The sequence below is a fragment of the Oryzias latipes genome, chromosome 1 (assembly GCF_053564925.1).
Source record: "Oryzias latipes strain Hd-rR chromosome 1, Olatipes_Hd-rR_3.1".
Lineage (NCBI taxonomy): Eukaryota > Metazoa > Chordata > Actinopteri > Beloniformes > Adrianichthyidae > Oryzias > Oryzias latipes.
The window spans coordinates 1,862,926-1,875,000 of record NC_136237.1 but is presented as its reverse complement, the minus strand read 5'-3'; the positions used below and the strand labels follow the sequence as shown (position 1 = coordinate 1,875,000).

The window sequence follows — 12,075 nt, the reverse complement described above, 5'->3', positions numbered from 1 at the left end:
ACGTATGTATCAGAGGAAGTTCGATCGGCCGTTCTGCAGGTCAGTCAAGTGACCTTTTTCACAGCGAGGATCTTGATTGGCTGATGGCATTTAAAAAAATATTTAATCTTTTTGATAGCCTGTTATCTACCCACACTTTTGTGTCAATCTTAATCGATGCATTGGGGCACCCCAACACTGGAATAGCAAGAAGGGTGAATATTTCTGTTTTGGTTGAATGCTGTAAAGTATTCAACCGTTTTCCTGTTTCTATTTTTTATTCTAGTTCCTTCCACCATTTTTTGCCGCTTAACTCCTTTTACAATTTCTCAGCTATTTCAGCCATTCAACTATTCAAATGTTCAGCTTTTTCCAGCTATGACTCTTGGTCCTTCAAATCCCTTTTTGCCAATTATGACCCTTTCAGTTCCATTTTCATTCAGTAATATAGCATCAACGCTGCGTTTTCTTCTGGAAATGCGGCTCCTTCTAGTTCAATTTAACACTGAAACTGTTGTTTCTGTTATTTCTTACCATAATTATCATTTCAATTACCGGTACATGTAGCTTTAATAACGGCACACCTGTTGCAGGTTTTGAAACCTCTTAAGATCAATGCTGTTGTCCTGCATTTAAACGCACATCCACGTGTTGTGTGAGTAAGTGGAGTTGTGTTGCTGTTGTGTTATTACATTGTACTTTCCAATTCTTTCATCGGAAAGAGGATTTTCAGGTCTGAATGTTTGTCTGCTTTAGAGATTATCACGCGAGTAGAACAGTTTACTCCAAAACCGTGCAGCTCTTATTTCATTTGTTTTCCTCAAAGGTCAGTCGGGATCCTTTAGATTCAGCAGAAATGTTTTTTGATGGTTTGTGAAGCTGGCCTCCTGCCCCCTTTGTAAACGGAGCGCTGCTCCAACCGTGTGAGGCGTGTCCCGTCTGACTTTTCCAGCCTGAGCGGGTTTTACAGGTTTCTGAGGACGCTCACAACCGGTGACGGTTCACGTATTTCCTCCCATTCTTAGTTAATATTACACACGTTTGACCAGAATGTCATGCGATGTCATGGCGAGGAGACGGACGAGGGGCATCGAGTTCAGCCAAACTCGGTGACTTCAAGGAGGTCGGCACTAGCCAGGATTCCGATGGAGGGGCTTTGGTTTCTAGTATTGCGGGGGTCCCGCTTTTCTTTAAGATGTGGGCCTTAAGCTGCAGCTTTGCTTGGTTTAAAGCTTTTTTTTTTTCTTTTCTTTTTTAAACTCAAAGGTCAAAAATCTACTTTTCTAAAGGGAAAAACACAAGCAGTGGAGTAGAATCATGCTCTCCTGTTTTTAATCATTCCCAGCTTGGCAAACATTCCCCTGAGTCCAGAGACGGCCCAGGACCAAGAGAGGCGAATTCGCCGTGAAATCGCCAACAGCAACGAGCGCCGCCGGATGCAGAGCATCAACGCTGGATTTCAGTCCCTCAAAACACTCCTGCCACACACCGACGGGGAAAAGCTCAGCAAGGTGCCCAACTCTCCGTCTTATGACATTATTAGCATTTTTCTTTATAAAGTACACAACATCTCTAGCCCTTGTGCTGTCCTATGGGGTCTAGATGACCCCCCCCCCCCCCCCCCCCCTTACATTGAGGTGTTCTCCCTACCATGACAAAGGTGGATAAAGGTGGAAAGATTTCATGTAATCCATGGACACCAGTGAAGATCACAAATCATTGAAGAAAAAAGGTTCAGAGCACTGTCTAGTGGGTCTAGATGACCCAACTCCCAATGTTAACGTGCTTTAAGGCACGTTAACATTGGGAGTTGGGTCATCTAGACCAGTGTTTTTCAACCTTTTTTGAGCCACGGCACACTTTAACCTTGACAAAAATCCCGCGGCACACCAGCATCCCAAAAAAAAAAAACAGAAACTCATAGTCTGTTTTGATCTACAGCCCCCCCCCCCCCCCCCCCCCCCCCCCCGGCAATCTGACGTACATTTTTGTGATAATTGTGGCAGAAAAAGCAGGAAGTTGCAGATGTTTTTCTAAAAGATGTAATAAAACTTAAGTTACATACAAACTGTATGTTCGTTGTGGTTTCAAGACGTTTAACAAGGACGACTCATTGTACGCTGAGGCGCTGTCCCGTCCCTTTAAGCCAATGCATCATGGGAGATGTAGTGTGAAAACTGCGACAAAACGGCAGAAAGACTCGCGTCTCTGAGCTTCATGGTTTTGTTCTCTTGTTCCACGGTCTGATACCGGATTCTGTGGAAAGCTACACCGCTAAAGACGAGCTTTAGCTGGTATTTTTGTCGGAACTGAGTGAGTTATGAGCTAAATTGGAACAAGGAAGTGAAGACTTTAAACACTTCTGATTGGTCAGACTGATGACATGTGATTAAGCCTTCAAGAAGCTGCGGGACTTTTCAGATAACAGTTATAGCTGCAGCTAAATCGCGTTACCGTCATTCTTATAAAAATGTCTTTAATAGAATCAAATAAACACAAAGAAAAAAGTATTTCATGATCTTTTATATTCCTAACTACTCAGTGTTTTATCAGGACCTGTTTGGATGAACAAAGAGCTGATTTACTGGAGATGGGAAATGTTTTTAGATCAGTTAATGAGGGCAATTTTCCACGGCACACTAGTGTGCCACGGCGCACTGGTTGAAAAACACTGATCTAGACCCACTAGACAGCACAAGGGATAGAGATGCTTTAATCATTTGCGAGGCAGGCTTTGCACCGTTTTGACCTTTCGCACCGAGACCCTTCCAACTGCTAGAACATGGGTTAGCATCGTACATCGACAGTCCAGTGTGAACGCCGTATCCTAAATGTGCGTTCTTGAACCACCCGGCGTGAACGCCGCGTACGACACACCTGCACTCTTCGCCCGTCACCACGACCCTCCTGCCACCGGGACAACCCAAAAACCTGCACCACCTCTACGGGTGGATGTGATTAGGATCTAACCTGTCAGTCCTAACACTGCACCATCCACCCTTCATCCATCCACCCATCATCCATCCACCCTTCATCCATCCACCCATCATCCATCCACCCATCATCCATCCACTCATCCATCCACAATCCGTTGATCACATGGTTTCTCCTCTGCTAGGCGGCCATTCTGCAGCAGACGGCGGATTACATCTTCACCTTGGAGCAGGAAAAGACGCAACTTTTAGCACAAAACAATCAGCTCAAGCGCTTCATTCAGGTGACTGCTGTGCTTTTCATTTTCACATTAGCAAGTTTGCAGGAATGTTATGATAATATGCTGTAAATGATTCATTCGTCCACTGAGAAATGTATTAAAAAGACATTTTCCCCACATCATCAGTGTTTTTTAGTTTGACCAGAACCTGAGCTTTCATGAAAACACTTGGCGGCTACTTTCTGCATTTCATAGCAAATGTTTTTCATAAACCTGGGCTGCACCTTTAAACAGTCCTCCTAGCTTCTGAAGGGAACTTCTGACCATCTGCACTTGTTTGTTGTGGAAAATTCCGACCCGAAAAGCTCCACAGGGATGCTGCAGAATGGGTTTTCCATCCAACGCCGTTTCTTTCTCATGCTAGGACTACAACGGTTCATCGCCTAAGAGGAGGCGAGCCGAGGAGAAGGATGAAGGAATCGGCTCTCCAGACATGCTGGAGGAGGAGAAGGTGGAGGAGCTGAGGCGGGAGATGCTAGAACTGCGGCAGCAGCTGGACAAAGAGCGCTCAGCCCGAATGCACCTGGAAGAGCAGGTGAGCTGTGGCCTTCGTCTGGGAGATGTGTTCAGGTTGAGCGTCGACCGACTGAATAACCAGCAAAGGAGGAAGACGGCGGTTGTCCCACGCCATCATCAGCTCGACAGGTAGTTCCTGAACAGCAACCTGGATCAGCCGGAACGGCAGGTTCTGGCAACGGCCGAGAACCCGAGGAAGCAGAGAGGAGCCAGTCAGACACTTACTTCCCCTTTAATCAAGTCAAATATCTGGGAAATGCGGCCTCTCGTTACTGCACCACTCTTTCTAACTGCAAATAGTTTGTAAAATATCCATTTTCAAGAGAAGATAAACCTCTCACTTTCATATTTCCAAAATACAGAGTGGATCTTTAAATATTCTAACGGCAGTGACGTCTAAGTTCTTCATATAAATTAAGAAGGAATTCCAAATGGGATAAAAATCTGGAGTACAACCTCTAGCAGAAAGAAATGTTTTCTCCAAAACCAAATAATGTAAAGATCATTTATCCACATCTGTAAGTTGGAGAAAATTGAGAAGAATAAGTCTGCTAGCAATCAAGGTCCCGAAGATAATTATGTTTTGTGCTTTGAGGTTGAGATGAAGATCCTGTGGGATTACACCAAATATTACAGAAATGACAGGTTTTATCTGAAGAGAATTTACTGCCAAAAGAAAGTGAATTTTACACAGGACCATAATATATGTGAGAGGGTGGCTGTTGACATCGATAACAAATGTGATTATTATTTGGAAGGAACTTTGTAAGTATAGCTTTAGACCAGAGGAGTCGATTTTAAACCAAGTAAGGCCATCTTTAACCTTTTTAGAAACTCATAATTGGTTGAATACTATAAACTCATTGTTTTCCTGTTTCTCTTTCTTTATTCTAGTATCTTCCTCCATTTTTTGCAGCTTAACTCCTCCCATAATTCTACTCTGGCATTTTTCACAAACACATCGTTTTTGTTATTTTGCCGTTTCCACTTTATTTATGGTCAACTTTGATCATTTTCTTCTTTCTTTTTTACCAATTCTAACCCTTTAAGCTTCATTTTCATTCAGCCCTGCAGTTTCTCCTGGTTTGCAGTTGCGTTTGTGGGTTTCACGGTGCGAGAAGTCGTTTTGAACGCTGCTTCTCTGCTTGCTGTCATTCTGGCAGGTCCGCTCTCTGGACAGCCAGCTGTATCCCGAGCGTCTGAAGGTGATCACCCAGCAGGTGGAGGAGGAGCAGGTCCTCGTTCAGAGCCAAACGCTGCTGCGCCTGCAGCAGATCCACTCCGTAGACCGAAAGGCGCCGAGCCCACAGGTCAGAAACAACCGGAGACTCGCTCCGTGCTTTCAGAAGCTGTGCTGTCCGTCACACGACAATCCACTTGAATCCATCCCACCCTGGGGTCTTTCCCATTTACATGAGGTTTCTTCAAAGTTCTGTTGTCCTTCTATCTGGAGGATGTCTTACGGTCAGAAACACACCTCCTCTTTAATGCTGCAGCTCTGCAGGCGACGACAGGAACTGCAGCGCCCCCTTGATGACAACGGACACAGTGCAGGGCTGCTTTACATCATGTCCTGCACACCCAGGGATGCTAACAACTTATAAAAACACAGCCTTCTGCTTGGATTCAGACATTTTCCCATGTTTAGGACGCAAACTGGACTTCATAACAAATTATGCCACGGTCCGGGTGAATTCTCGATTCTGATTGGCTGCTGGGTGTGCATTAAAAAGTGACGTCGCACGCCTAAAAAAAGTAGTTCCGGTCACGTAGCTTAAATGTTCTGTATCACTAAAACATCATCTGGACAAAAACAAGCGGGAAGAAGTGAACGTTCTCTGTGATCTGATGCTTTATTTAACACATCGTGATCATCAGCATAGATGTATAACGCTTTATGGCGCCGGACTTTGACTGCAGCAGTAGTGCGCGCCTTGTCCCAGTAACAAATAGCTCGCTTTTTGTGAAAAAAAACGGATCCAAGCTGTAAAAATAACCAGAATTAAGGACTTAAAACTGGTTGAATATTATTTTATTTCGTAAGTGACCACAGTATAAGCGGGTTAATGGCCGATAAAGTGTGCATTATTAGAATTAACGCACGCCATCAGGTTTCCACGTCGTGCGTTAATTCCGATAATGCACTCTTCATCGGCTATTGACCCTTACATACATCACCAAAGTCAGATTTTTGCTGCGGCGATTCCGACCTTCTTATTTTCATCTTTTGATTGTTGTTGTTTTCAGTCTGTTGTGTTTTAGGACTATGGTTTTATGCTATGCCTATATATGGTAAATGACGTATTCCTATATGATGCCTTAGTAGCCCAAAGTGCTTTACAGCCACAGTCCCATTCACACACTCCGCCGCCGAACACCGGCGCCAGCCTATACCCCCCAGGAGCAACGTAGGGTTCAGTGTCTTGCCCAAGGACTCTTCGACATTTGGGCGGGCAGGGCGGGAACCGAACCCTCGGAATTCCAATAGAGGTCGACCGCTCTGCCTCTGCTTTTATGTCGAGCAGCTCGTGTAGCACACATGTTGATGGAAGTCGCTCTACGAGTGAAGTGATTGGTTGATCGGTGGTATATTGATCTTTTGTTGTCTAGGTTCTGTCTTTGCCCACTCCTCCGGCCCCAACCCACCACCCCACGGTTATTGTCCCCGCCCCAGCACTTACCCAGCAGCCCCAGCATCACGTCACAGTGGTGACCATGAGCCCTTCGGTCCACACCAGCAGCGTGTCCACGTCCAGACAGAACCTGGACGCCATCGTGCAGGTGGGTGGGCCTCGGTTCTGACCTGGCAGGGGTTCCTGCGGGCGCCGGACGCGTGATTGGCTGTAACCGTCGCTCAATCTCCCCCGCAGGCGATCCAGCACATCGAACGCACTCAGGAACGACGAGCCAGCACCGAGGAAGAGCAGAGAAGAGCGGTCATCGTCAGCCCCGCCCACGTTGCCATGGACACCGCCTGCTCAGACACAGACACGGACACAGAGGGGGAGGATTGTTTGATGAACTAATGGATCCATCCCATAAACTCTGGTTCAGAGAAACACTTCAAATCAAACTCACTGTAAGATTCCATCCAAGAGCTTCAAAAAACGCCATCCAAGCTCCAAAACCCAGAGGTTAAGCTCTTCGTCCGTCTTGTACTGTCATTTTTTCTGAATACTAAAAACATAAAGAGATCGCCGTGCAGAAAAGGGTTGTGGGACTAAATCCGCCCGTGTCAGTCTGTCGTGCGTCTTTGCGTGCTTCATATCCTCTTGGTAGCATCATATCGTCACTGGAACGCTGGCAGCATCATGGCAAACGGATGGCGGCCGCGTACCGGGGAGCTGAATGTAACCGCGCGTCACGCCAACCGTTTGTGGCCTGAAGATCAGCCCAGTGTTCTCTTTATGTGATGCCAATCACCAACCCCAAAATCCTAAAAAGTTTCCAATTTGGACAAATTTCCGAGTTGGAATGATAGAATTGCAACTATATCTGATGTACTTGAAGGAGAAAAAAGCTGTTTTGGTGTCTAGAAAATAAGCTGACCGATCGTGACGTTCTTCAGGTTGGTGGGAGTTTGGTGTCGGTGGAAGCCAACGCTCAGACTACCATTTATTAAGTTGTGTGCAGATTTACAAACTGGAGGATTGGGACGTTGCCACGGACACCCGGAGACGTCATGGGTCCATGCCATCTTGTTGCCACGCTTAGCTAAGCCAGCCGCGGCCCCCCTTCTGATGTGTCTGCGGGCGGGTGGAGGGTTTGGGGACGTCTGGGTGGGGGGGCTTTCTGCTTTTGCTTCCAATCAGATAAATTTTGTCGGAATCCGGCGTTCCCGAATCTGGAAAAATGAAAACGTCCGATCCCCGGCGTGTCTCTACAGACTTGCATCTCATGGTCTGGTCGTGGTCTGTAGCTCCAGTGACTATGCACTTGCGCAATTGCTGTTTATGCAATTTCATCTTGTGTACATTTTGTTGGTGGCATTTCTATGTGAGGCAAAGTTCTCTATGCACCTGTAAAGGTCTGTACCTGACATCTACAGTGTACGTGTCAAACTTGACGCGCATTTGGAAAGAATGTAGTCTTTACTTGCCAGGTGCTCTTTCCGACGCTCTGCCTGCGAGCAGAGGCCGAGGCCAGAACCCGTCCCGTCAGCCAGTCCCTCTTGCATGTGCCTGATCCCATGTTTCCTTTGGAATGAGGCTTTTTTCTTCGGGGGGGGGGGGGGGGGGGGGCACAGTGGGACCACCTCCAACCTGTTTCAGAAAAGGAAACTGATTTGGCAGCTCGGGTTGGAGAGATTTTCGGCATATCACACCGTAGGAACAGGGACGATAGATGCGCTCCGTTACTTACAGTCGTCTTGGGAATCGGACTGGAAACCTCTGCCATCCTCCCGTCTGTCATGTTTCTGACTTGATGCTGTAAACATTCCTTTGTTTGTGGACGTTCATTTGCCAATGTCACGGATGTTAGTCCTCCGTTTTCCTGTTTTCCGCTCCACCCTTGTGTTTCTTTCTAGCGAACACGCCGCTGATTCCTTCACTCATCACAGTCGTTTCAGAGGGATGTCCATATCTTTGTACAGTTTGTTTGTTTTTCCAAATAATGTTGAGCCATAACCTGGATTTCTGATGTTTTTCTTCTTCTTTTGAATCAGTTTTCCCGTAGATCTTTCTGTACGTTGCGTTGGCCACATTGTTGTATTTGGGTGTATTTTAAACATGATATGAAGCACTTGTTCTGTACTGTCCAAATCAATTATGAGGATGTTCTTTCTTCTGCAGCCAATACTTTTTGTAAGCTCTTTGCTGTTATGTATTTGAAAGTGTCTCTACCTTTTCCTCTCGTTCTGTTTGTTCCCCGACCTGCTTTTCATTTCCATTTATATTTTTTTAATACGTTTTTGTGACATCAAGTTTTGTTTCTCTGTCAGACTGGGACAATGACAAACTGTTATATTTTGTTTATAAAAATGTGGAGTAAACAGATCTTTGTTAAGATGAAAAAAAAATAAAATTTGTACTTTGTTTTTTTTTTACTATACTTCTGTTTGGTTTATGGAAAGTTTCTCTCCAGCAGGGGGAGATGATGAGTAACGAAACCGGTTTAATTTGGCAGTTCGAACATTAGAACAATATTTTAGCAGCAAAACAAGGGAAAAATTGTTGTAAGATAAAAGAATATTAACTACATCCAACATAATAATCAGGCTTTTGGGGGAAAAGGAAATAAAACGTGACGTCAAAGCAGCCATGAACCTGCAGGAAGTAATCCGACAGGTTTGATTGACTGATCTATCAAATCTGAACTGAAGGACCCCGCCCTCCAAAAGATTCTCAGTGGGACAAACCATCGAAGAAATGAAGGGGGACTAAATTTCTTATAGGGCTTAAAAGAAATATTACAAAATCTACTAATGAATATATCCAAACTTTCACACATGCAAAGTTTTGTTGACCTGGGAAAAGGCCACCATTTTGAATGAAAAAAAGTGTTTGCTTGACAAGGATCTTGTATGACCCCGCCCCTTTTTACAACACCTGATGTGCGTATTTCTATTTAGTTTTTTTCTCCTCAAAACATTCACATTACCTTCTGTATCTAGAAGAGATACTTGTTTTTATTGATCCTTTCTAGCCTCGTCCCGTTCCATCAGTGACATCTGCTAGGTTGTTTTTTTTGAGTACACATGTAAACTTGCTTTGTTTTAAACCTTCATCCAACCTTTAATACCTTCTACAAATGTAAGCTCCTCCTAGAGGTTTAAATCTGTCACCTCTTAACTCCCCAAGACATTTTAGGAAGCAACTGTGGAAAAAAAAACAGAAGTTGCAGATTTTGAACGCCGTTAGCGTGTCGCGCTAGCCAAAAGGCGTTCCACTAATGCTCTTGTGTACTGGACCTTTGTGCACAAGAATACAAGAATCTTTCAAGCTGAACAAAACAATCGCTGTGTCCGAATTCCTTCACTACAACCTTCATAGTTCACTATATAGTAGAGTGTTCTAGTGTGTCTGAATCTACGATTCCAAAATCCGGATTTTTCTAGAAATTTCCCAGAAGTCTCCGCGAAAAACCAGTGTTCATCGATGCTCATTAAATCGTCAAATATAGACCACAATGCATTGCGTTGGAACAATTTTTGCCAGAAAATTTTATTTAAAAGTATTTTTTGATAAACCATCAACGTTTTTATTATAGGGAGACAGTGGACTCATAAATAATCGTCTCAAAACTCTCATAATAAATATATTTTTACTTTGTGAAAGTGATGACGTCATATCCGCCTTAAAAAAAAATAGTGACCATGGAGTCTAAATTGATTTAAAGTCCAGGGCACTACATAGTAGCACTATATAGTTTTTTAGGGGTTAGGGCAGGAATTCAGACACAGACACTATGAATATCTTCAGAAAGTGGGCGTGGTCAGCATAACTCCTCAGTTGTTTACTTTTGCAGATTCCTCTAAAAATGACACAGATCTGTTCGTCAGCCCCGGACGACCAGAACATCAAATGGTTGCTATAGAGATAAAACCAACAGAAAAGCAGCCACACTGCTTGTCACACTCGGCTCTGATCAGGGTGGCAGGGGCAAAGGGGGAGAGTGAAGGGCGTGTAGCAGCTGCTCAGCCAGTGAGGGTGGGTCAAAGGAAGCGGCGAGGGCGGGGCTGAACCATACAACGCCGCTCATGGTTTCAAATACTGTTGTTTCTAAGAAGGAAAAAAACAAGAAGGCAAAGTCTGAGTTCTGTAAAACTGTTTCCTGTCATGGCTTCCAGACATGAACCAGCTGACTGAGCTGTTTTCTTCTGACAGAGCTCCTAATGCCGAGAGCAAAGACACGATGACGAATCCATCTGCATCGGAGGACCAGATGCCATGTTGTTGATGCACACTGTGATGCTGGGCTTTGGGGAGAGTTCAGCCCACACTTCATTCTCAAAGACCTAAAGCGACACGTGTGCAGCGCCATCAGCAAGTCTGTTTTGGCTCTGGGCTCAGCGGATTGGAGCTGGCAGCTGTTGTGCCTCACAATGGCAGATATAACTGCAGCTGCTGCACCCCTTCTCCGCCGGCGCGGCCTTTGACCTTCAGTCACGGGGGTATATATATAACTGAGGGAGATGGCCGGAGGGTCTCTGGCAGGCAAAATGAGGTCTCTGGTGTCTGCATGTTGCTTTCTGTCTCTCCTGGCTCTGTCGGCTGCAGGTATGATGAACACTTTGATGAAGGCGGTTTGAGAAGCATGCTAACGTTTACGGCTCGCCGTGCTTGGTCTGATGGGAGATTTGTTTGGAGAAGGATAAAAAAGCTGCAGTTTGGCAGGTTAAGTGGGATTTGTGTTGGTAGCACGCTTGGTGGCCAGGCTGGTCCGGGCTCAGCCTGGCTCCCCTCGGTGAGTCACGGGCTGCGCTGAGCTGAGATGAGTGGCTGTCCTCCGAGCCGTGTTCACACGCAGCTTCTGAAGGTTCTTAGCGTGCAATGGTTCAGTCCCCCACAATTTGGTTCAAGCCTCGATTTTTTTTTTGGTCACGGTTTTGTTCCGGTCCGATAAATGATTTATATCATGACAAGAACTACAAATTCAGTTACCAACAAAACCTTTAGCTGGCTCAAACTTAGCCAGGTGTAGCGTAACAAAACTAAGTCAACATGTGGATTTGCAGTGGAGATGGAACCATTCATTTTCCTCACCATTCAGTTCAACGGTTCAGTTTTAAACCCAGAATCGTGGCGTTCCCAGGTCTGAGTTTCCGTTTCTTCATTCTTATGCCTAAAACATGACATTTGTAAAAGCTTAAACGAATAACCTGTCCTCTCAGTGGATCAGTTTGATCCCTTCAAGCTGCCGTAGTCACATGTCAAGAACTTGTCAGGTCCAGCTGTAATCGACCGCTGTGGTGACCAGAGACACGTACTAATGAGCATGTCGACCAACGAAGGTCCTCCCAAAACCACATCAGCATTCTAGAAAAACAAGACGGTGACCTGGTTCCACATCAATGCCGTTACTCTTCCTTCAGTCAAAAGTACTCTTAGTATTTTTTTACCTCAAATCAGCCCTGAAACGTTTGACAGATTTCAAGCTTGATCTGCTTTTCGTTCCAGTTTACTGACTGCATATCAAAGTGATTTCAACAGAATCTACTCTGATGGAAGCAGGGGCGGAGCTACAACACTTTATTTGGGGGGGTCAAGACAGGGGCAGAAGACCAAGCAAGGGTGGCAGAACACCAGAGAGGACGGCCATTACAAATGAAAGGATAAAAAATTGTGCATTTCTAAACGATTTATTATTGTTATTCTATTCTTTCTTATTTCTGCAGTGTTTAAAGAAGCGTGTATTGATGATTT

At 45.1% G+C, this 12,075-nt stretch overlaps 2 protein-coding genes across 2 annotated transcripts in view; both read left to right on the top strand.

The window, feature by feature from the left end:
- The window catches only part of LOC101157191 (transcription factor AP-4), a 10,615-nt gene extending 1,854 nt beyond the window's left edge, over window positions 1-8,761 (top strand). The window contains exons 2-7 of the mRNA XM_023949082.2: window positions 1,325-1,490; window positions 3,098-3,196; window positions 3,558-3,728; window positions 4,873-5,019; window positions 6,320-6,490; window positions 6,580-8,761. Coding sequence (XP_023804850.1) covers window positions 1,325-1,490; window positions 3,098-3,196; window positions 3,558-3,728; window positions 4,873-5,019; window positions 6,320-6,490; window positions 6,580-6,735 — 910 coding nt within the window. The 3' untranslated portion in view covers window positions 6,736-8,761. The remainder of the gene's footprint in view (window positions 1-1,324; window positions 1,491-3,097; window positions 3,197-3,557; window positions 3,729-4,872; window positions 5,020-6,319; window positions 6,491-6,579) is intronic.
- A 1,629-nt stretch (window positions 8,762-10,390) lies between these two features.
- Window positions 10,391-12,075, top strand: part of srla (sarcalumenin a) — a 39,574-nt gene continuing 37,889 nt past the window's right edge. Inside the window, exon 1 of the mRNA XM_004066348.4 lies at window positions 10,391-10,929. Coding sequence (XP_004066396.2) covers window positions 10,845-10,929 — 85 coding nt within the window. The 5' untranslated portion in view covers window positions 10,391-10,844. The remainder of the gene's footprint in view (window positions 10,930-12,075) is intronic.